Source organism: Haliaeetus albicilla, chromosome 11, assembly GCF_947461875.1.
Source record: "Haliaeetus albicilla chromosome 11, bHalAlb1.1, whole genome shotgun sequence".
Classification (NCBI taxonomy): domain Eukaryota; kingdom Metazoa; phylum Chordata; class Aves; order Accipitriformes; family Accipitridae; genus Haliaeetus; species Haliaeetus albicilla.
Window position 1 is genome coordinate 2,461,020 of NC_091493.1, and position 25,442 is coordinate 2,486,461.

The following is a 25,442-nucleotide window of genomic DNA, read 5'->3' on the forward strand; positions in this document are numbered from 1 at the left end:
CTTAGCGCTAAGTGCACTCAAAATACAGAAGTTCCCCCTGGATGAAAGCAGCCAGGAGACCCAGGAGTCTCCTTTTCTCAGGGGATAGCCAATTGCTCACAGCATATCTGGGTAGGAAAAACGAGTAAAAGCCTGAACAGCTGTCTCCTCTCTGACCACCATGCAGCTCCAGCGTGTGCACATCTGGTTTTGGTTTGGTTTTGGTTTTGTTGTTTTTTTTTTTTTTTTAAAAATTTTTCAAAGGTGAAAACATAAATAAGATTTTCTTTTAGGAGGGGAGAGGAGGGAGATCACAGTGCAAGCAAGAAGGGAGTGAAGAGGACCCTAAAAGAGCAATTTTTGAAATGTCAGCAGGCAAGAGTTTGTCCAGGGACAGCTTGGATGTACTATTTCTTTGTCAAAGGAAGGTAAAAAGAGCTGTTATATCTCTGGTTTTGCACCATTTAGTTCATCAGCCTGGACAGGAGCTATACAGCAGGAAAAGAGCAATGCACAAGACATGCTCTCTGAAACCTTCTTCCAGCAGAGTTTCTTCTATTACTATTTATTTTCTATTAAATGTATACAAGAGGAACAAAAAATGAGCTGCCTTTTTGTTTGGTTGCGGTTTGTTTTGTTTGTTTTGTTGTTTTTTTTTTTAATTGGAGGAGCTATTTGTTAGCACTTAGCTCAGGTCAGGGAAGAAAGGTCAAAAACTGAGGACTCATTAACCCTCTTGGACAGGAGTAGAAAGGGAGCCGCACATGCAGCCTCCAGCTCGGAGAAGCTTTGACACATCTGGGTCAGTGCCACAAACAGCCCTTGGAGCTCCTCTGGGAGCTAGGAGGATGGTGAAGCCCAGGGATGAGGGACAGAGGACAGCAGGAGCTGAGAAAGGGGGACAGCAACAGAAAACTCTTCCATCCAACCCCACATTGGCCAAGCCAAACCTTTTGCACTGCTAAACCTTGCTGCTTCCAGCATCCCTTCCCTGCCAGCTTTCCAGGCAAGTGACTGTTCTTCACAGCAAAAAGCAAGATGACCCCCCAAAAACCAGAACAAAGAAGAAAAGGGCAACTGAACCCTTCCATTTTTGAGTTTCACAAAATACATGGGATTTAACCTTTACACATACATAGCAACTACTCAGTGTCTGGGGAGGGTCAACAGATTAAAACAAAACAGCAACCGGCATGAAAAATAAGAAAAGTTCAAGTGGGAGCAGGAAAAACAAGCTTTAAGGAAGAGACATTTCATACCTACGCAGACCTTCACAGCTTGTGGCACTCTGCATCCTCTGACTGCGAGCAGACATCGTGCTCTCCCCTAAGCACAGGAGCTAAATAGAAAGAGTTGGTGCAGTAGCCATGGCTGGAGAAAGCACATGTTTTGTAGGATCTGTCTGTGCCCTCAGCATATCCAGTTTGCAGACCTGACTCTGCATAAAAGAGCAGCTCACGTTGTTGTATTTAAAATTATAATTAAGAGAACAAAGAAAACAGGCTTATGTTGGGTCCATATACCCTCACTGTGGTTTTGAAAGCACAAAAATCAACAAAAGGTGTCCTTGAATCAGAAAACCACTGAGTGAGACCTGTAAGGAAGCCTGACAGTCCCAACAAACCAGCAGATATCAGCTGTTCCTGAGATCCTGTCCCTCCGCCCCCCCAAAGCCTGGCTGAAAGGCAGTGAATGAATGCTCAGCAGCAACAGATGTGGGCTATTTGGGGCCAAAAAGAACAAACGCCAGAGCCGGAATGGCGTAACAGCGTTGGCCAAATAACCGCAGTGATGTCAGTTCTGGAAACGCTGTGCCGGAGGCACAGCCTTGGCACAGGGACAGACCCCCAACAACGGCACGCTGTCCCTCTGGCCACCTCTGCTTTGTCCTGCCAGCACCCCAAATCGAAGGCGATACGGACCAGCCACATCGCATGGTCCCAGCTGGATCAACTTCATAGCAGGGAGAACGATGTCAAGTCACAGAATCTTAGAATTGTTTAGGTTGGAAAAGACCTTTAAGACCATCGAGCCCAACCATAAACCTAACACTGCCAAGTCCACCACTAAACCATGTCCTTAAGTGACAGAGTCAGGTAGCAAAGGGGTAACAAAAGGGAGATATAGCAACAGTAAACGCTCTTAATGGTAAAGAGCTATCAAAGCTAAGCACGCCCACTGAAGCAAAACACTGAAGTCAAAGGAAATTTTGCCTGGATGAGGATAACCCAGAAACAAATACTCAGGTTGCAGCCCAAAGCGCACATACAGTTATAAACAAAAAGAAGAGAGAGGACTTTTGATATCTTGATGCAGTTCTTGTTCTCGACACATTCAGCACGCGCTTGGTTTAAGTCTTAACCAGGAAATTAAAGCAAAAGCACCTTGTCAAAGTCGTGATAAGGAGAAGGATTTAGAGGAACGACTGATGCCCGTTAATCATCCGTTGTAGCCAACCCCCAAGAGGTGAAAGAAGAAATGCCAACTTGGCACTGGCGCGGTACTTAACCCAACTGCAGACCTGCTCCCGTGCACTGTTGGTGCCCACCTGCTCCGCCAGCAAAATCCCATTAAAATGCAACAAGCATAATAATGTTTCAAGAACGCATCTACTTCAAAACAGCTGCAGCCGGCAAACATTATGTGGCCTAAGACTCAAATGCTCTTCTTCTTCCCATCAGTCAGGCTCGGTGAAGGATTTGCTGTGTGGGTTTTGTTTTGTTTATTACTTCTAATGACTTTCTCATTATCATTTCGCTGTGAAACATAAACGATGGTTATGGGAGAAATCATATTATTTGGATGGCTTTATTAAATTAGAGAGCAAATCTGTGTATATTTCTGGCTCAGGATAAATGTTTGAACTTTGAGAGGCCAAAATTCATTTTCAGACAAAGCCATTTTCAGAAGCTCTGGAATCAGTGGTTAAATTTGCCCTCAGCTGCAAGGGAGATGTATGGGGGTATTTCTCAATTTAATGCCTCCTAGTGATTTAACCAAATCAAACCAAAACCCCGTTTCTAGTTCCATTTATGAGAAACTCAAGACTTGTGGAACATAATAGAGAAATAAAGGCAGAATAGCACTGAAGAAAAAAAAAAAAAAATCATCCTGCCTCTGTGCCCCCATTCCCCTAGTCCTTGGACAGGGACTTCATTCAGCTCACACATTTTCTGTGAGTGAAATCACTGTCTTCACACTTTCACAACAAGAGCTGAAAAAGTGCTTATTTCTACAGATACCACTACAGCTGATAACACCAGTACAGCTCCACCAGAAATAGTAACGGCAGCCAGCAGACATGCAAACGGCTAACTGTGCCCGTACAGGTTACCTGCAAGAATTAGAGATGCGCCACTTAAAATATACAAGGAGACGTCTGGCACCTTATCTGCGCTAGGGTTCCTGCAGGACCACCGGCAGCACTCAGCTGGTGGTGACAGTGGAAGAAAAGCGAGTGTGAAACACACACAGGATGAGAAAGCTGTTGCTAGACAGGCAGAAGAGGTTGCAGTTTCCTCCCCTTTTCCATCCCTCCCTCCCTCCCAGTCCCAGGAGGGGACAAGAAAGCAAATACATTTTCCAGGCATCAAATCAAAGGCCCCTCCCAGCCTTTTAAAACCAATACCTGACACGGAAATAAACCTGTTAAAAAGAATAAATTCCCCCAAGCACACCCAAAGGGAAAAAAGCAATAGAAAATCGACCCCGATAAAAGATCTGTTAAATGAAAGCACCTTCGGCATGCCAACCCAAAATATACGGCCCGCAACAAGAAAGCTTTGTGAGAGATATCCCTGCTGGAAAAAGACAGCAAGGAAGAAGGGAGGAAATGTTTGGGGTCCTCCATTCACCATTACGGCAGAGAACATGATATGACCTACAAGGAACAGGCTCGGAAGCGATCAGACATGCCTGTGGACCCCAGGACCCCAAAGACAGATGGTCTCAAGCAGCCCGAGCATCTGGTGGGAGCACAGGGACCCAGGATGAGAAGAGACAGAGCAGGAGTACGCCAAGCTGGAAGCAAGCAAGATCTATTCTGCTAATAATTCAGAAATCGGGAGCAAAGGGATTTGGGGGGAAGAAAAGAAAAAAAAAAAAAAGGGGAAAGGGGCAGTTTTTCAAGCAGGGGCAGTTCCATGGCATTGGCCATGAGCAGCTGTACTCACAGCCCCTGGAAGACAGAAACTGGGAGTCGGTCCTACCCGTCTACTGCCCAGGGCAAAATACCTCTTGTCATCTTTCCTCTACCTCCATGACCTGGAGACAAGTAGAAATGCTGCCCCAGGCACCCCGGCCAGCCCTAGCCATGCCTCACCGCCTCCGCTCCGACGTCACACGGTTGGTGGGCACCGGGAGCTGCTCCACCAGCTCCGCAGCCGAGGGATGCCCCCACTCCTTGCACAAGGCAAAAGGAGGGGAAGAAAGAAGATGTCTAAGGAAACCGAGGCAGGCAAACCCAGCACAGCTATCAATGCCTTTATCCAATCCTTTCTTTAAGAAGGAGCTGCAGGAACGCAGATACTCCTGTTTTACAGTGGTGCAACTTCCTTAGTGGAGACCCTGGTTCATCCTGGAGCACACACAAGGAAACGGAGGACCACCGTCTTCTCTGTAAGTCATCCTAAGTGCTGTGGGTGGCAGCCCCACTGGTCTTCCCAGAGATTTGCACACAGCAACCGTGAAGGAAGGAGGCTGCCACGTAGCTGGCTGAGCTTTTCCTGCCAGCTCGGGTTTAAGTTCACATTAAAGCAGGATCCATTTAACTTTGAGTGTCAGATGTGCTAAGAGGATGCAAATTGTTGCTACTTCATCTGGTTTGATTCCATCTTATCTGGCTGCAGTCACTTTTCTGCAGGACTGTGGGCCAGTCCCAAGGCTTTGGAGGGAACTGTCATCTTCTGTCGTGTTATTTTATCTGGGTTATTTTAAAACGTGATGCTCTGACAGAACAACAAGCACAGCTGTGACAGACCTTATGCGGGTGGTGAAATATACGGTCACAGAAGCATGCTGCCGGTGGATTTCAAACGTGCGGCTATTGGTTCACCTAACACCAGCTTGTTGTCCTACATGGACCAGGAGCCGCTGGAAACTTCTCTCCCAGGGTGCCTGCTGGCACAACCCAGCAGCCCCACCAAAGCCATGACCCCACCTGGGAGCCGAGGAGCGGCAGCAGCACAGCAGCATGGCACACAGAGGGCTGGCAGCTCACGGCAAGAAACCTCTCCTAACAGAGAACCCTTGCTAACTAGCGACGAGACCTGCTCAGCTGGAACATGGAGTACCGCTTTTATTTTATCTCCCCTTCAAAGCGAGGAACTTTTCTGGGTAGCTCAACAGCTGGAGATTCACGTCTCCTCCTATAAAGCATCTCTGCTCATTATTTGCAGGACATCGTTACAACCAACTGGTCTAAGGAAGGCCAGGAAGGCTACAAACTACACCAATTTTCCCCAGGTATGGTAATGGAAGTGTTGTAAACGGGAGAAAGAAAAAAGGTGGGACTCGTCCTCACAGTCTTGGTGCAGAAAAACCTAAACCAGAGGAGACCGCTCGGCATCAAGGCTGAAACCCATCAGCCCACAGCCTGGCATCCCCTATCCTCCCCTGGTATTTAAGCTGCAGGTGGAGAGGGAAGCATCCAGATTCCCGAGCTTGCACAAAAACACTCATTGTGACAATTTCTTACCCTCCCCACAAATGCTTTAAGACAACTCTTGAGCTGAGTCTGGGGTGGGCAAAAACTAATCCCATCAACTCTGACGTGTCCAGTCATATCATATTCCTAAACCCACAGCCAGGCAGATGTTTCAGCTGCTCAAAAGGAAGCCACGGACATGGCCAGAAGCACGCAAGTTGAGGTACGGTGCCTGAAACCAGCCTCCCAACGCCTGTCCAGAGCCCTGCACTGAATAAAAGGTTCAGTCGCAGCGGATGGCAATGAGCAATACCATGTTCCAAACGCCATCCGCATAGCACACCTAGGAAGGGGGTTGCAACATGAAACACATTGATGAAGAACTGATGTGACACACTTCTAGCAAAGCCCTGTGTCCAGGAACAACGTCCTCCTTCTTACAACAAAAGGACAGAAATCCTATAAACACATTTACCCTTTGAAAAACATCCCTTGACACCAAATCAATGGAAAAAACCTGCACCCTTTTCCCACAAGACTCTGGTAAAGCACTTGCTTCAAGCACAAGCAGGGGTCCCATGTCCCACTCCCCCTCTCTCCCAGTGCTCGTCACTCCCTCCATTCCTGGCTACACTGTTTTCCAGAAGCAAGAGCACCCCAGAGGATCCAAACACCCCACCAAATGGATGGGGAGACAGAGGAAAAGGACAAGAGCAACTTTTGCCAACTGTATTTTTCCGAACTCGTAGAAAGGGAGAAAGAGAAGAGCCAAGCCTCCTTGGGAGGCAAAGCCTTGAAGTTAAATGTATCATGAAAAAGAAAACTTCTGTCACTGCTTAAAAAGGTTTTTGACAGGTCTTCATTTGTAACCCACAAACAAATGCAGTTTCTCATGCTCCATGGACTCTAATATCACTTCATAGCAGACCTGAACCCAACTCTCCATTGAAAAGCCAGAGGAGCAACCACATTAAAATAGCTCTCTTCACTGCTTTTGGGCACGCCAGAAATCTTTCATTTCAGGAGCTGCACCTAAGTGCCTGGGAGCACAACCTGAATAGAAAGAAACGGCTGCTCAAAATCATTTCAATAGCTTTGGGTGGACCAGTTGCGGTTTAGTCAAGCCTAACAAACAAGGCATTTTATACAAGACAGAAAGAAATAGTGCTTTGCCCTATTTAAGCTACAGTCAAGTTACAGAAGCACCTTTTCGTGACTTAGTTGATGAAAGAGACTGGCCATAACCCAACGGTTCAGACCTGCATGGCCATCTAGAGTCCCCCATCACCTGGGAAAAGGGGTAGAAAAAGCAAAGAGAAGAGTCATCCACCACACAGCAGGGTTAGGGATAGAGGAGAGAAATAAGGACCCACTCCAGACCTAGGACATCGAGCAGCATGTGACGTGGCAGGTGGGACAACCTCCTCCACGCCTTGCTCTGCAAGAAGGTTGTTGTTCAGGGAGGCAAACTGAGCAGCTGAGGTGCAAAACCTTTGCAGGCAGCTTTTCAACACGAGCAGCCACGGCAAACTGCCTCAAAAGCAACACCTGATACAAACGGGCACGATGCCAGAGTGGCACCACCACAATGCGATGCTGAGGTGCAGGCCTTTGTCAAAAACAGTAAGTGGGAGATGGCCAACGGTCATAGGCATGCACAAACCAGGCCTCATTTCCAGAGCAGAAAGATGAATGGAAATGAAGAGAAGGCCATCTTCTAGATGATGGAGATGCTGAAGGACCAACATCACGATGACAGCCCAGAAGATGAGGACAATACATCCATTGGTCACAGCCTCTGCTCTCAATTTGGAACCTCAAAACCAGCTACAAAAGCACTGACTGGGAAGCGGGCCCTGGCTACCTGCTCCACAGCTCACACCATTCGCCCTTGCTCATACATATAAAAGTTTAGCCAGCATGACCTATGTGCCCAAAGAGACCCTTTAAGAGATTTACACACCCATCCAAGCCTGGAAATCCATATTTCATCTGCATGATGTGAGCAGAGCATTTTTGCCTCTTGATTTTGTGTTAATTTTGGTTCCTCACTGTCTTTCTGCAGAGTTCCCAAGATTTCGTGTCAGCTACTAACTCACCCCTCCTCCCGAAAGTGGGACGAGAGGCTACAAAGCCCAGGTTTGTCACCAGCCAGAGGAATCCTCTAGAAAGAAAACCTGCAAGAGAGAGATAAGAAGCATCTCCTCCGCTCATCGGAATTCAGGGAAAAGACCAAAACAAATATTAATGAGAGGCATTTAACTGCGCCTGTTCAGCAATCAATAACTCACGACAAGGTACACAATCGGGCCATGCACTTCACACCATTGCTGCGCTGGAGGTCCAAAACGGAGGGGTCTCCTGCTAATCCCCTCCTTGCCGTTGCGTCGGCGGCTCTCCAAGACCCCATCCCCTTCCACGCGTTCCCTCCATTGGAGAGGCAGGGGACCGGAGCGCTGACTAACATCTCACAGTTGTGTTTAATAATGACGCTCATCCCAACTAGCCACACTCCTTTTTTTTTTTTTTTTTTTTTTTTTTAATTTTATTAATCTAATCCTTCCAATTATTCAAGGATAGCACCCATTTGGCTATGCCAGTGAATGGTCCGGAGCCTTTCTCCACGCATGGGTGGCATTTGCACAAGAGGTGTCACGGGAAAGGGGCATGGGGATGCTCAGTGGGGCTCCACTCCGACGTCCTGCATGGGGAAAGGGTGCGGTGGGAGGATGTGACCACAGACGGATGCAGGGAGATGCCATCCGAGCTGCAGAGACTCAGTCGGAGAGTAGAGCGATGCCTGCAAGAATGGAGATTGCTGCTCAGGAACCTATTTACCTTTCCGTGCCTGTTTCACACAAAACCTTCGTCTGTCACTAGTCCGGCTTCTCCTCCACTTCACCCCTATAGGGACCATCTCCTACCCCCACCCACAAGCACTGGGCACAGGAGGGTGGCCAAGGGTACCCGGCCGAGGGGGTGCCCCCCCTGCCTCCCGCTATTCCAGCAAGATTCCTGGGCTGGCGTTTGAGGGTGCTTCAGCAGGTCCCGCAGCACAGGCTGTGGGAAGAGAATGGCTTTCAGCTCAATTACCCTTCACATTCCAATTCCATAACGCTCCGATGAGGCTTTTTAACCAACGCCCCCCCAAAAAAAAGCACGCCTGCCGCAGCCCGGCCTCAAGCATGAACGTGCAGAAGGGATGCGACTTGCTGTTGGCATGAGGCTTGGCTCTCCTGTCCCTGCCGCCCACCTTTCCTGAAGGTCTCCTCTAGGCTGCCTTCTCCTCTCCTTACCAGGCACCCTCCTGCCAGGCATCGGACTCCTTCTTGCTCTTCTTCCAGCCTCCACTTGCCTCTTGAGCTCCCAAACACCAGATGCACAGAGATCAGGCTCCTCGGAGATGCGCATTAGGTGCAAGCAGAAAACACCATCACTGCTGCTTGGACCACGGACACCCCCGTATGACCCACAAAGACAGGTCAGCACAATGCAGCCACTTATACCTTTTTTTTTTTTTCCCCCAGAGGTGCTCGCAACAAGAAAATAACACAGTGAAGGTTCAATACTTCATACAACTAAAAGTGAAAAAATAGGCCTGCCATCTTCCAGAGAAGAGCTGGCCTCCTCCTGACATCATCTGAGCAGATCAAAGATGACGTGCGAGCACGCAGCGAGATGATGACTGAGGGACTGATGATGAAGCACGTGCTCTGGAGGTGCAACCTTGCTGAAAAAGTACCATTTGCCCTGCAGATAGGGATAGGTCTAGCGTTCGAGGCCCTCAGAAATGAGGTCGTCAAGGGAAAGCCTTGCAGAGAAGGTCCCCTGTGATACGTGGTGGAATACCTGGCTGGCCCACCCACGTTAGGATGATGCAAGGCTTCCAGCTTTCTCCCAGCCCAGCCCCTGAAGCTCACACAGCCCTCGGACCTGAGCAGGAGCTTGCACACAAGGTAGGTGCGCTCAGAGGCAAAGCTGCAGCTATGTCCCACAGGGCAGAGACAGCCCCACTTGCCTGACACCTGGCCTTTAGCCCCAACACCCATTTCCCCGCTGACTGCAAGGACTGGGGTGAACCACGGTGCCGTAGTCCTCAGGGGCTCGTACCAGAAGAAACAGCCTCTTTGCAGAATTTCCTTCCCCAAACGCGCAAATTATATACAGGAAAACAAAATATCCACCTGTCCCGCTATTTCACCAACCAGCTGAAAATCCCTGCGATGCTTCACGGGCCATCAGCTAACCACTGCAGTGGAACAGCTTTATGCTTTAACCCTCTCAGCCTACCTCAAAGGTGAGGCAGAGGCAGCACATCTCAGAGGGCAGCGTTTTCCCCTGGGAGGCTGAGAAAACTGCACACGCACATCTGGCCGTGTGTTCCCAGCACGTTTAATAGAGCGATTTCCCAAGTGCTGGCTCAGTAGCTCCTGACCCGTGTAGGTTTGGGGTCCTCCAAATCACACACGCAGCAGAAATTATTCCCCGTTCAGATTGCTCATCAAGGTCTGGTTATGGTACGAAGCAAAGGTAGGTCCCTCCTCCTCCAAAGCTCAGAGCGCTGCGCTCTCAACTTACCTCTAAATAAAGATTTACTAATCAGGGAAAGATATTTACATCTTCCACTCTTGGTAATGAACTGAGAATTGCTAAAAAACATGCCTTGGAGGAGCCTACCAGTTACAAACTCCCTTTTTTTCCTCCTTAAATACCAGTATGAAGGTAGTGCTGGTGGCCACCCTAACACAAATAGCCGGATCCCAGGTCATCTAAGCAGGAGGTGCCTCCAAACACATACGAGCAACCAAGACTCGGCACATGCAGGCTGGGCAGGAGGTGGCCGACTTGATTAATTATCTCCTCTTCTCCCTTCCCTCCTTCCCATTACCTTTTCAAGTTTGATTTACAATTGCAGGCCAAGCCTAGCTGGAAGTGTCTTATCAACATGACGAAAACCAAGGCAGGGTTGAAAAACAGGGAGACTGTCAGTATAACCATCGCCTAAGCGTGGAGGAGACGGGTGGGCTGTGGCCGAATACACCACGCTGGCACCCCGGCAAGACCCCCGGAGCACACTGAATAAGATTGATCCCTCGAAAGACAGGGACAAACAACTCCCATCCCTAAACCCAGGGGTGGGTGACGGGCTCTGCGACACAGGGCAAGAGCCACCAGCTCTCTCCTTCCACCCACGTACCTCTTCACGCTTCCCTTCGTTATTTGGAGACGTACTGCATTAGGACACAGAGCCTGGCTCGCACGGCTATTTGTCGAGACCCTTTGCACGCACGTGCAAGTGCGTGTGTGCACAAAAACTGCCTCGCGAAGCTGCTCATGCTGAAAAAAAAGAGCAGAGCCTTTTTGCTTGGAGAGCAAGGCAGAGCAGCAGAAACACAGCAGGAGCTGGGAAAGGGGTGGCGGGGAGGCAAGAAAACCGCAAAAGCGTATTTGCAAAGCTCATTTACCGCACATTTGCTCAATTCTGCTGCTCAGAAGGGAGCGGGCCTGACGGCAATATTGCAGCAGTGGAGACGATCTCCGTAGATGCCCAGCAGCTTGGCAGCACGCCGCCCCGGGCCAAGCCTTCCCGCACAACATCCACTGTCTGAACCCATGTCTACCCAGATTTGGTTTCCACCCTCATTTAGGGGGAAAGAAAAAAAAAAAAAGAAAAAAAAAAGAAAAAAAAAAAAAGAAAAAAAAAAAGGCTTTTCAAATCTCCTGTAAAGTAAATCCTGGAAATTAAAAACTTTCAGTTGTTTTTTTTTTCTTTAAGCAAAATTGCCTTGAACCCTACATTCAGTTTTCCTGCTCTCTTCATTATTCACACTGACAAAATAAATCAACCCCGTTTTAAGTTTCAACAGCAATTAATGGTTGAAATTAAGCAATGGCTGCCTAATACTGATTGAAACTTCTTCCTGGATCAAATTTCTTCCATTTGTAATGAAAAGAGTTTGAAACTGGTACACACAGTTCGGTTCACACATAAATATTTAAAAAAACATATAGAGAGACTGATTTAGTTATTATTTTAGCACAAAGTATGACCAGCAGGAGAAAGCTTATTATACATGGCTGTCACTGACACATTACAAACTAATAAAACACAAAATGCAATTCTGAAAAAGAAATTGGAATGAATCTATTGCAAGAGTGATTTTTATTGTTCTTTTGAAACACTATTGCTCCCCAGCTTTGCTGTCAAAATGGCAACATTTTTCCTAAATATTTCCATCTTAATTAAAACCAGCATTTTTACTGAAAAAATGCTTTGGCAAGCCTCTTCTGCCAGCTCTAGCTTCACCTTCCCTAGCTGCACTGAGCGAGGATGCTAACATGTGCCCACCTTGTAGGTCTGCTGCTGAGCTCAATTATTGCAGGTTGAAAAGAGCCCGTATACCTAAAATGGCAGCGGCTGGGGCACCGTCCCCCAGCACGGTGCATTTTAGTATGACCTTAATCATACCTTAATTTAGGCAGCACAACTGGAAAAGGAACCCGAAACAACAGACCGCATGATTACGTGAGTAAAAAAAAGAAAAAAAAAAAAAAAAGAAATTTAAAAAAAACCCAAACACAACACTTTCAGTGAAGGCTCTTCTGCCGCCTTGCACCAAGCTGTTGCTACCCGCACGTTGCCTTTGCAGCCTGAATGTGTTAATAAACATTTCTACGGCCAGACACGCTCCCGCTGCTGACTTAAAAGATGATGTACAGAGAGGGAGGTAAACAAAACGGGGATGCGAAGGGAGGGGACGCGGCTTTTGCTGGCTAGCACGAGATAATAAGTTACATCCCAGGCTTCTGGGAGAATATCGTAACCAGAGGAAAGAGAGATAAACCCAAACCTAATTGCTAGCAGGTCACATTCATTAGCTCCTCGCTCCTCTGCCCGTTTCTGGCAGCAGAGAGCCCTTCCTCCTGCCGGGGACGTGGAAGAGACCTTGAAGCCATCTGCTGCCCAGATGTGTAAGTGTAATTATACCGAAAGGGTTGGGCTCCAACGCCCCGGGCGGGCGCTTCCAGTCCTCTGGAAAGGAGCAGCCTTTCAGCCCAAGCCTAAGTTTCTCTTGCTGCAGCAAGAGATGCTGTAGGACCACAAGCCATCGCTTCTGCTCCGGAGGGGCCGAGGGGATCCCGAGGAACTCTCATCGCTCGGCGTCTGCCGTCCTCAGCTCGGGCATCGTCCTGACCTCGGGGATGGGTCGGGGACAGACACCCGCAATGAAGTCAGAGCTTTGAAAATCAGCAAGGGACGGGCAGATGCAGGGCCTCAGCACCCATATGAAGAAACTCCTACGGGGCACCCGAGAGCGCGCCTGTGTCCCGGGACTGCTCAGGAGCTCGGCGAGCGAGGATGTTTTTCCTTGTCCCCATTTCTTCCGAGAGAAGCGATTCCCGATTTGTCCCAGGTACCTTTCCCCTCTTTGTCTGGGTGCTCCTTGCTTGGAGAATGCTTCTGTACACTTTCTCTTCCTCTACCCCAAGATTATTTCTTTGGCTCCGGGAGTCTTGTTTTCCCAGCATGACGGCTCCTCCACAGAGGCACCGAGTTGCTTGCTGCCCTGCACTAGCTTTCTTTGCAGCTCTAAATCTGCTGGTTTCTCCCCTTTCTGGTTTCCCCTGTCCCCTTCGTCTACCCCAGCATTATGCTGGTCAGAACAGCATGACTATTTCTAATTTTCAGGCTGCCCCCCTCCCCTCCCTTGCTGCAGTATCCTTCCAGAAAGAGCCCAAGTTTTGCCTGGTGGAAATGACTGTTATCTCCAGGACACTTTACACATTACTTCCACGCCATTTGGAGTTTTCCGCCCCAGTAGTTTCTGTTGCGTCTCTCATTTCACTCCTCGGGCACGTGTTTTAAAGGACCAGGGCCTCCTATTCACCAGTGAAGCCAGACAAGTGACAGGACTGCTAGGGGTGGAGACTTTCTTTCTCCCCGAGACGTCACTCAAGACCCTTTGACGTTCTCCATCTGGCGTCACAGCATACGCATCAGCGATAATGACAAAAAACTTGCACACAGATGACCTTCAGCGGGAAGGATGCTGCCAGAGCTGAGCCCCTGCTTCATCACACAACAGCTTTCTCCGTGCAAGGAAAGGAGAGACCTCCACAAACCTCCCAGCCCCGTGCAACCCCCCGTACCTAAGCCACGCCACTCAAATCCTCCATGTCTTATCATACAGATGCAGCATGACTCTTTAATAAGCACCTGACCCCTTGAAAAAAAAAGTTTCTACGTAAATCCCGCAGACGTCTCTGGTGTCGGCTGCGCAAACCCTTTAGCCCAAATGCTGTTTCACTCAATGCACTGCAGCCCGTTTCGTTTAAGCGCCTTTCTTCGGTGCTGGCAGAAAAGAACAGGGAGAAGATGGCAGCCGCTGCCTGGTGCACTTCCAAGCTCTTGCCCGCAGGAACTGCCAGCATCTGAAAGCCAGAACAAATGCCCAAGACAGCACCTGAACTTCCCTGCACTTAAACAGCCCCTTTACGTTTCGCTTGCATGTGGAAATTGGGGAACTTTATGAATATTTACAAACTCGCCCAAGAGCCGAATGTACCCAGTGTGCCAACACACATGGCATCCCACCCGTCAGAGTAAACTCAGCCTGATGACTTGTGCATTATTCACATCCCTCAGTCCCTATCTGCTTGCTACTTTCTCAGCTCCCCTTCTTTCTGCTCTTCCATGCCAGTGCAAGCCAGGAGACGGCCTCTCGATGACAGATGAAAAAGGGCATTCCACAGCACTGCTGGCAAAATCTCCATGTAAAGATACGTTTTAACATTCAATCTTTCCGAGCAATATAGAAACAGCCCCATCTTGGCGGATCATGCAGGCTGGGGTTGAGAGAGGAGGGGAGAAGGCATGATTTCTTTGAGGGATATTATATTCTACCTAGTGATTACAGAGCAGATGAAACCCTCTCAAAAGAATTATCTCATCCAGCTAAAAGATGCCTTTTTAATAGATGGACAGCACACCTGCACTTAAGACTACTGAAGGGAAGACACACCCTTCACAATGTGCCTCTGCTTCCACGAGTTTGCTGGACAAAGTTGGAAAGTAATTAAAGGTTGCTCAAAAATAATAATAATTAAAAAAAAAAATCTGGAAAGGAGAAACATCAGAACAAACGCATAGTGACCAGCTCTGTGAAGCCAGAGAGATGGTATAGAGATCTAACTTGTTATTTTGTCAGCCAACTATTCCCTCAGGGCTGACTGAGGCTGGCTTTGAAACCCAGCAACAATGAGCACAATAAAAAGCGAGGATGCTCGGCAAGTTTGGTAAATGTTTCACCTGCTGCAGATTATCACCACGTACCTGTGCAACAGAGACCCTCTCGCTGCGGCGAGCACCGGTCGAAACCTCACCTCCCGCTTCAACAGGCACCGGCGGCGAGAAATCACCCTCGGTCGCCAGCACCGGCCATGCTGATGGGATACCAGGGTGGAGGGGAGATGGAGATGCTTCCCTACCCAGGAAAGGGGAGCAGCTTGCTTCTGGCCAACAGTGTTTAATGAACACAGCTTGAATTATTAGCTAACTTTTTTGTCGCCTCTCTAGGAATTTAAAAAAAAAAAAAAAAAAAGCCCAAACACCATGAATAGATAAATAAATAAATAGCATCTGAAGTGCTGCAGAGGAGCTTGGTACGCTTGCAAATTTTGTGCGCACAAAGGTGGCGGAGGAAGCTGAAGGCTGGATTTGGTGGATAAGTTCTTCATTGTAAATTATTTGTGCCGTTCTAAAGTCCACACGGAAGCATAAGGGCAGGGAGAGAAGGAAAACAGTGAGCGGGGAGAAGGGGGTAAAAAAGAAGGAAAAAAGGCAAGGAAGGAAAGCAGCCAGCAATGATTACAGGCCATTTTGCAACATGGCAGGAACATCTTTCTTATCGGTTCTGTTATCATCTCCTTCAATTTAAAGGCTCTTTATTTAAAGGAAGGAGGGGGCAGAAAAAAACCAAACACCAAACCCAAAAGGTGTCTGGGAGCGTGCAAGGGAATGGCTAATGTGGCTGAAGTGGGAGCTCAAGCTCATTGCAGCTGCTTCATATGCGCAGCATCAGGCCTCGGAGCCATCGCAATAGAATTATATGAGCCCCTGAAGACTCCCGGGCAGGATGGCAGGGAAACCGATGTAATTACCGACATTATTACCATTTAAAGCAAAATAATAATTTTAATTACAGCTAGGGCTTTTGGGGCTTTCTCTCCCCCTCCCTGCCCCTGCTCACCATCTAGCATGGTCTGGTTTCAGGCTGCGCAATGGGACAAGGCAGTGACTGTCCCCTTCTTTCTCTCCCCCTCCCCGTCAAACGCTTTTCTGCACAATTAAAAAAAAAAAAATCATAAAAGCCACTATTTCAACTACACCACCATATTAAGGATGGAAACGGTGACCAGCAGCTTGTGAAGGCTCAATCCCAAAGGCTACTCCCTGAGCAGAAGGGACTGCTGTTGATGGTAAGTGCCTGCCTGCCTCCCAATTAAAATAAATTGGTAAATCAGGGCTGAGTTCAGGAGATGCGATACCTGCAAGCTGGACTGTAGTTACCTAGCCGATGCTGCGTGCTGTCCAGAAACTTTCCTTTCTATTTTTAAACTCCCTGCCTTTTACCAGTGCTTGCTTGAACTCCAGACAAGACGAGCACATTCCCAAACCGGACGGTTGTGGTTATAGATGCAGTGAGTGCCTTTTGAAAACAGAGCCCCGTTATAATTACTATCTCCTGTCAAGTTACAGATACCTTTCCGTGGTGCAACTGTCACCTCGTGAATGGTTGGGGCTCTAAACGGCAGTCTTTGGCCCAGAGCCTGGCTGAAGACGGCTTTTTGCTGGAAGATGTTACCCCGTAATACATATTACTTCATAAATCACTCAGCGCGTTAAATGTAACAGGACGAATGAGGTGAGGAGAGCACCGAAGGAGCGAAAACCTCGCTAGAAGCCTCCTGAGGGAACATTCAGCAAAGAAACCAACAATTAAGGGACTTTTCTGCCAGCAGGTGAAAACTGCCGATGCTCCAGGGCCAAGAGAAGGGCACGGACGGTTTGAACTTGATCAGCAAGCTCAGGATTTTGGCGGATCATGGGGGGAAAACAGCTCTTCACAGGAAGCTACCAGACTTGGTTACCACACCACATGATGGCCTTCAAGGTTTGGAGAACCTCAGCAGGACCCAAGATGTGGTCCTGTAGATGGTGTAGCACCTGGAAGGAGCAGAGGCAGAAGAGAGGCTTGAAGGGCTGTGCCTTTTAAGCATAAGCTGAAAGGTTGCTCGCTCCAAAGGCAAATGGAGGGCTGTGTGCCCCAGAAGGTCTCATGCTTGGAAGGTGGGACAGGAAAGCCTAGCAGGCACCCAGGGGGGGACAAGTCCATCCCAACCCCAATGCCACACCAGGTACCGCAAAACCAACGCGGGGGCTTGGCTCCACTTCGCTTGCTCGCTTCACGTAAAAGCGTTGAACTGTGACAATCCAACAAGACTGGGTTTCCTACAGATCCAGTCAAATGGAAAAAGAGATTAGATAAAGCAGATCGGACTTGTCAGAAACTGAGGCATCGCCACAACAGCCTGCCACGGGCTCAGCAATATCTCTCTCCTGTCTGAGAAGCCAAACCCTGCGACTCCTGGAAATATGGTACCCTGGGGCTGGGTGAGGATGAGAAGGGGAAAAAAGAGCACGTGCAAGAGGTGAACTGCAAGGGATGCAACCAAAAGGAGAACAAACCCTGAAGGTCAGAGTAGCAAGCACATGAGCGGCTAACTAATGTACTACAGCAGCACCACAGGGCACAGACACAGGCACACACGTCCTAGCAAACTGGAAAGCCATAAAAGTCTATTATAGCAAATCAAACAGCAGTCAGCATGACAGCCATTAGCCTGAAATGAATACACGAGAACTTAATGAGCTCTGTCGAGGCCAGCTTGGTGAATTAAGTTGCCAATTCTAGCAGGATTCCCCTTTTCTTTACAGACTTGAAAGCGTCCGCACCGCCTCGTTGCCTTTTGACAAGCAAATCACGGGGCGCCCTTGCCCAGACAGGACGGACGATTACGCCGGAGCAACGTCCCTCTCCCGACACGCGGGCCCTCACTCAGCTATTCCAGGCAGGTGCCGGGGATGCGATTAAGACACAGCGAACGCAGAGGAGCAGTGGCATCAGCCCGACACACGAGCGATCCCCGGTCTGGGTAATTGGAGCTGCTGGGACATGGCGGAGCCCATGGTTAAACTGGGCATCCTCTCCCCCCTCCCCATGCTAGAGAGGAATCACAGTCTGCAGCCTGTGCCCAAATAAATTCCCATTCTCAAATCAAGCGGACTGCGTAAAACGCCAGGACGGGTATTTAGAGGCAGTATTGTTTTTAAAGGTCAGTTTACTTCATGTTCCATTTATTTATGCACACTCTTCTTTTGACTTTCCTAGTGCCACACAATAGCAGTGAGGTTTAAATAGCCTTTCTGTTGCTGCTCCATTAGCTAGGACAACTGCAAATCGATATATCCATTTATCTCAAAATTAAAAAGAGAAAAACCCTCATTAGCTGCCAATTCTGCACAGAGCCAGTCCATGCAAAGCCGCACTAGCACTTCTGCTAGCCTCTTCTCCGTCCCCAAGCTCCAGCCCCTGATTATTCATTAGCTATAGGCCCTTCGGCTTCGGCTGGGCGCTCTTTGAGACAGATTTTGCTACCCACACCCTCGCTGCTCACCCTAGCCCGAGCTGTCTGGAGCATGGGGGTGACCTGGGGACACTGTCGTCCCCTACCATGAGCTTCTGAAGGCACATCTCCACGCCACATCACCTCCAGCTTCCAGTACTTATGGATAAGCAACAGGGAAAACTTGTGGCCCAGCAAAGCTCTCAAAGCAAGTGGGCATCTCTTCCTCGAGAGCCGTGCCAGCACATGCAGAGTAAGTTCATTGCTCACATCTCCTGTGGGCCGTAGCCCTTGGAGGGTCACGTTTGGGTGGTGGGACCCCATCCCCTGCTCTCGCAGCGCCTGACAAGGAAAGGCACTTTCCCCGGCAGAAGGACAGAAGCGCCTTCAGGATGCTGGCTGAGCAACAGGTTTGTGGCTCATTACTTCTGATCAGTGCCCTTGCTTAAAGATCATGGATGGAAACTGGAAACTGGCACTCAACGCCTTATAATTAGATTAGGCCGACCTCCAGAAAAGCACAGCTCTGAAGGCCAAGTGGCAGAGCGGGCGCACCGGGGGAAGCACTGTGCTTGCTCTACCCCAAACAGTTAGACGGTCCTGGAAATGCCGTCCTAGCAGAACCACAGCTCACGTGCAAAGCAGTGTGACACGCGAGAGAGAAGCTCTGGGGTTCAGCCTCCTTTTCATTTATTTTTTTTGTCCAGGTCGCGTGCTCGCAGTTCCCTTTCCTTGGCCAGCCTTAATTTTCCAAACTAGCACCGAACCTTTGCCCTCCCGGCTCCCCAGGCTTGACGCAGGTTAAGATCAGAAATGTGGAAGGCTTAAGGTTTGCAACATCAGCTCTTAGGGCAGAAGCGACGAACAAGAAGAGATATGGCACAGCTGCTCTGGGTATATAAACACCGAGGCTTAACACGGCACCAGTTCCTGGGGGAGACACAGAAAACCACTCTCCATCTCTCTTTTCACATGGAGAAGGGAGTCCTCTGTAACAGGTGCTGTAAATAGCAAAACCAGAGGTAAATCTGAGGGCAGGGGAGAGGAGACTATTCTCCTTCAGTCCTACCGACATTCCTTTTGCTTTGCAGACCTCTGCAGACAGACCATCACCGGGAGGTGTGGCAGCAAGGCAAGACGGCCACCCATCAGCTTCCAGAGGTCCGAGCAGAAAGGCGAGACCGAGGAGCAGCTCATGCAGGTTTTACCAAGTCATTTCTGCACCACTCGTGCTTTAAAGAGAAGAAGAAATGACTCTGACCCAGTGTCATTCTCAAAGGGAGGTTTCAGATGACTTGGCGCAAAGATGAGACTAAAACTCCCAGCTCATACATCACAAGCAACTTAATGAAGAAACCTCATCCTCACAGCAGAGGGACAGGGAAAGATCAAAGCCCAGCACGGCAGGGCATCAGCAGCCAGCATATTAAATAAACCGTTGTAACACAATCGTTTGTACCTCTCAATTACTGAAGACTGCTTGATCTCACACACACAGATGCACACTTGACCTCCTCCACACCCCGAGGCATGCTCTGGGAAAAACGGGCTCTGCCCCGGCGCCAGGGTGCAAGAAGGAGAGGTTTCCTCCACTGGAGGACATGAAATGCCCTATTAATCCCCTGTTTCAAATGTAATACCCTGACCTCGTCCGCCTAGCACCAGCAACCACCTTTCACTCCACACCTTTAAAGTCTAAATTCACATCAGATCTGGAAGTTCCTGGCGTATTTCTGCCAAGCTGAGCTCTAGGTGAAGAAGCTCTTCCTGATGATGTGACTAGGTGTCACCTCCTTTGCAATGGCCAGCATGGAGAGAGAGTGGCAGAAGGTTGTGGAAACTCTGTCATTGGGAGATATTCAACCCTTGACTGGATAAAGTCCTGAGCAACATGATCTAACAAGAAAATTCTCTCTGCTTTAGTGGCAGCTTGGGCCAGATGATGTCCTGTGGTCCCTTCCTACCTATTTTATTCCTAGGACATCATGGGACAAGTTCTGCTATTGGAGCTGTTAAAGAAAACCACCAGCAAGGGCAGAAGCCTTTGGGCAGGACTCTGCCAGAAATCAGGTGTTTGGAGAAATATCTATTCCTGCCTCAGGTCACCTCTGTGACAAGGGCTGCACATCCTCTCTTGCTCAAAGGAAGAAGAAAAGAAACAGATTCCCATTTACAGCTATTCTCAAACTTCACATTGGTCATGGGAAAGACATCACCAAGGCTGCAAAGACTGAGCTCCAAACCTGCTCTTCCACTTGCCTTCCCCCAACACCCAAAACACAGCCGCTTTGCTTCTGCCCATTCTCAGGCAACAATAACTTCCAGGCATTTAATCCTCCTCCCAACCCCAGTGAGGGTCCAGGGCAGGAGGACGGTCCTGTACTTTAGTGGCCCTCACGCAGCCAGCTCTGCAGTGGCAACCAGACAGCAGGCGCGGCCACCGAGGGAAAAGCCAGAAGCCAGGCTGTGCGGCGAGGTTGCGGCGATCCCTACCTCTGGGATGCGGACGCTGTAGGGCTGGTTGTGGAACCGTGGGGCGTTGTCATTCACGTCTCCAACTTGGATGTTGACCGTCCCTTTGATCACCTGCGGTCACAAGGATAACGACAGGGAGCGGGGTGTCAGCTTTGTGCCTGGATTTAAAACCTAAAGCAAGCTTGTGGCTCTGTTTTCTGACTTGGGCTTTTGGCAAGTGATGGCCAGCGGTGGTCCTGCTCCCCAGACCCCGCCGGGCCGATGCAGAAGGTCCCCCAGCAGCCCACGCTCATCCTCTCCGCTCCCCTCTGCCCGTGCCGCAGACCATGAAATGAGAAGTCACACTTACCCCTTGGCTGTCACTGACAGAAAATTCAACCGTGAATTCTGACTTAGTCTGAAAGGGAAGGAGAAGAAAAACATATAATTAAAGATACTGTAGTGTTTATCTGCAGATGGCAGGCTTGGGACTTTTAGCCAATATTATTACATGCAAAATGCTTTCAGGACCTTCAAGAAGAGAAGGGGCGCTTGAGTGCGATTACCTACATTGAGTATAAAATGCTGAGAAATACTAATGCCAGCGGGGCTCCGGTGTATTTCACAGGCACGGGGAGCCGCTCTGCCCTGGGTCAGGAGGGTACGGGGACTAAGGACCGACTCCCCAGCTAGACGCCAAGAACTTTAAACAGATATCTAGGCTAAAGTAGATGAGAGGATCCTGCTGTTTAACCTTCTGCAGCATGCTAGCAGGCACCGGCTCTCTTTGCAAGCCTGCCCGGTCCCCGACACCACAGGCTGCCTACTTTTAGCAGCGAGAGGGAGTAAGTGCAAGGCACAGAAAAGCAGTTTTCCACCCCCAGCGTACTGTGACCCGGCACCATCTCTGACGGCAACATACACAGACGATGCAAAGAGAGAAGAAAGTCTAAAGAAAAAGCTGTGTAATTAGCTTTTGTTCGAGATGACAATACAACACAGTCTCACTGAGGACATCTAAATCTTGCTGCTGCTTCTTTCCCAACTTACCTGCCACGCGGCAGTTCTTGGGATATCACATAGCTGGGAACACTGGGATAAGCCCAGAGTCTGTAGCAAGAACTGGCTGAAATCCCATAAGCCCATTCAAAAAAGTGCCTGTGCAGGCCCCTCTGCCCATTATTGCTTTAACTAAATTAACAGCTTGGTCTTAAATAGCAATATATTAAAGTCACTGGTGCTGGGATGAGGGACAAGTGGGGAAGAGGGGATTATTTCAGTGTCAGGACAGGGGGACATTGCTAGTGGAGGCAGACGACTTCTTCCTGACCTTTCTTTTCCACCAGCAATCGTTTTGCTCACGTTTTACCAAGGAAGCACACAGGGATGGACAGCAGGACTCGGACCACCACGCCTATCTGGTACCTGGGTACCATCTGGTGTTTCAGTTCCCCTAGTCCCAGCAATCCCTTCCTCCTCCAGCATCCCTTCCCACCCCCAGTGCCCCTGAGCTGCTAGAGCACAGCAACTTGATGTCTCCAAAGCATCATGCAGGAAAGACTGGAAAGCAAGCTTGAAACGGCTCTCTGTGCTGCAGATTTGGTTGATTTATTCCTAATAAGATCGGCTCAGGGACAGGCAGCAGGCACTGGTGCCCAGACCAGGAGCTCTGCTTGTACCAGAGTAGCAGTTCATCTTGGAGAAGGGTTTGGGGAACAGCTCACCAGATCGTGCACCCCCTCCTGCCCCAGGCCCCCATGCAAACAGCTGGGGAATTCAACCTGAGAAAGCCGTTCCTAGCTCCTGCCTCAGGGCAACGCTTGCAGGCAGAATGAAGAGTTGAAATACTGATGGAAAGGAGAACCTCTGCTCCTTGTGACGTCCCACCCTGCTGCGTCAGCGCTTTTCACCCCTGTTTCCCCCCTGCTCATCAGTACCACCGCGAGGGACAAAGCAGTAGAGAAGAAAGGAAAAATAGGAGATAAGCAGCAACCTGTTGAGCATTTAAATTTTAAAAACTTGATAAAATAATGAAAGCTGCCACACGCTAACTTCTGTCTCCATCCTTCATTTTAGCACATACTTTTTTTAAGACTCAGAGTCTGTCTTTGTTTTAAAACCTGTTTTCCTCCCAGTCTTCGTGGGAGTAAAAAAATATTTTAAAATTGTTTTGCCTCTGTACGTTTGCTCCTTCCTCTTTTTCTCTATTTTCCCTTTTCCTGCACCATTTACCTTACTATGACTCCCTCTCCCTTTTCAAGTCTCTCTTTTTCTCCTCCATTGTACAAGAATTGATCTCTTGCTTTTCTTTCCCCGTCACTTTTCTTGTATGGCTTTCTCTCCCCTGACTTTTCGATCGCATGCATCCAGGCCAGCGTTCTCTGCTCCCAGCGTGACATCTATCTCCATCGCTTCCCTCCCATGCCATCCTGCTTCCTCCACTATAAATTGCCATTTACGCCTTCCCCATATCCATTCCAAGCTACGCACATGTCCATCTTCACCCTCTTCCACGTATCGCTGACTTTGAGCCCCTGGGATCAGTCGATGGGTGCAGGGTGCTCTCCAGTTCAGCCCAGCCATGCATGCAAGCTCTGCTCAGCTCCTTCCCTTCCCATCCTCCATCAAAAGACACCTAAAAATCTATTGATCACCCTCCTCGGCTTTAAAGCTGTTATTGTAAGTATCGGGAAGCGCTAGGCATTTGAATAAGGGAAGATTTATGACTCATGCCAGCAGCTGTTGGCACGGGGAGGCGGAGGGGAAAGGGGTGAAGAAAAACGCTTTCTTTTTCCAGAGCCTTGCTCTTAACGCTGTGAAATTGGGTTTGCCCTTCCCCAGCTTGAGCAGTATCCACTGTCCTGCTCCTCTGTATCCCTACATCTGGCTGACTCCAGCCTGGACCACCAGCACAGACTGTCACGTCTGTTAATGGGTTTTATCTTCACAATGCCACAGCTGGCGAAGGAAGTACTAAACACAGGCAACCAAAGCACAGGGGAAATTAAGCACGATGCCGAGGTCGTGTAGTATTTTCCCAGTCTTACCAAGCTCCGGTCCAAGCGCCTGTGCTATCCCTTCCTCCTCTCACCAGGAATGCGGCAAGGGCCAGGGCTTTTGTAAAACAGGCACCTGGATGGGATACCATCTTTGCACACCAAAACTACCATTGAAAATAGGGGTGTGAAACAGCTTTGAGGCAAGAATCTTGCCAAAATTAGCATCTGGCAGCCTGAATCTACAAGATGATGAAAAATCATGATGAGATTGAATAAGCAGGCATACCTCACATCTCTTCACACGCTGTTTTAAATAGTAAAGGATCGGAATATAGGTTTAAAGAGGGAGCCTGTGAATTTCCCTGAATGCATAAGCATCCTGCTCTTTAGTAGATCATTTCCATTTATTATTTTCTTTACTTCTGAACTTGCAAATATTATTCTAGGATCCAGGAAAACCAACAAGCCAGATGGAACCAGAGCACCCTGCTTATTCCCCGTGTCCCCACTGATCTGGGGACAGTGACAGGGTGGCTAGGGACAGACCCTGATGTGGACACACCTGGATTCCCAACTCCACCTGGGAGCAACACCCAGGCTACATCCCAGCTACCACAGAAGGTGGAGAGCCACCATTTATCTGAGCGACCATAGTTTTCCCCCTCCCCTCAGCAGAGGATGCTCTCAGCAGCAAGTGGCGTTACCTCTCTGTCCAAGGGTTGCCTGAGCCAGACAACACCGGTCACGCTCTCCACCGCGAAGAAGCGGCTGGCCTCCTCACCGACCACGCCGAAGACCAGGGGATCGTTGTCCAGGTCCCGGGCCAGCAGCTGGGTCACTGAGGAACCTGGGAGAGACAGGGAGAAAAGAAATTATGAACAAAATGGGACAGAGAGGAAGAAATCCTGAAAATATTCAGCTTGTCAGGGAACGCAGGTCTTCTGCCTTCCTCCCTCGAGTCATCCCCAAACTATTTTCCCATGGTGTTACAACGCCTCAAGCAGCAAGAGGAGTCAAGCTGTGCATGGTCTTACTGTTCTCTCTAGCACAGATAAAGCAAACCACAGCTCCTCTCCTCCCTCACCCTTACCAAAAAGAGAAAGTCACATTAGATCTGCAGAAGCATGGCCATCTTGGGCACTACAGATAGCGGAGGAACCCAAACCTCTTCTGGGTAAGCGCCTACCAGCTGCCTTCGCATTCTCCCCCACCAAGGAACACCACCAGCAGATTCAACAACATTTCCAGGTTAAAAGCGAACATCCCAAGGCCAAGAATACAGACACGATGCCCACAGGTGCCTCGAGGCTCAGGGGTTCAGTAGGGCCTGGAGCCAGACACAGACCTGCAGTTTGTTTTAAACACGGCAGCAAATCCTGGTCTTTCTGGCATACGTGGAACCCACACACCCCGAGGTCAGGAGAGCTGCTGAGACATATCCATCGCTACCGTCTGCCAAATCACGTTTGAACCATCTTCTGCAGCATCCTAAATACCCCAGACAACAGAGGCCTTGCTCAGCCATCCCTCACAGGCATGCGGTTGTAAATGTCTCTTCCTAACGGCACCCGAGAGGCAACCCAGACCCTCTGAAGCTGCTTTGTGGGGGCCCTGTGTCCTCTCTCTGATCTACACACTGCTCCCAGAGTGGGATGACTTCTACTGCTCCAAAAGCAAGG

General features: G+C 49.2%; 1 protein-coding gene across 1 annotated transcript in view; it reads right to left on the reverse strand.

The window, feature by feature from the left end:
* The window catches only part of CDH23 (cadherin related 23), a 213,592-nt gene that overhangs the window by 137,631 nt on the left and 50,519 nt on the right, over nt 1-25,442 (reverse strand). Inside the window, exons 4-6 of the mRNA XM_069795810.1 lie at nt 24,468-24,610; nt 21,135-21,182; nt 20,804-20,896 (exon numbers count right to left, since the gene is read on the reverse strand). Coding sequence (XP_069651911.1) covers nt 20,804-20,896; nt 21,135-21,182; nt 24,468-24,610 — 284 coding nt within the window. The remainder of the gene's footprint in view (nt 1-20,803; nt 20,897-21,134; nt 21,183-24,467; nt 24,611-25,442) is intronic.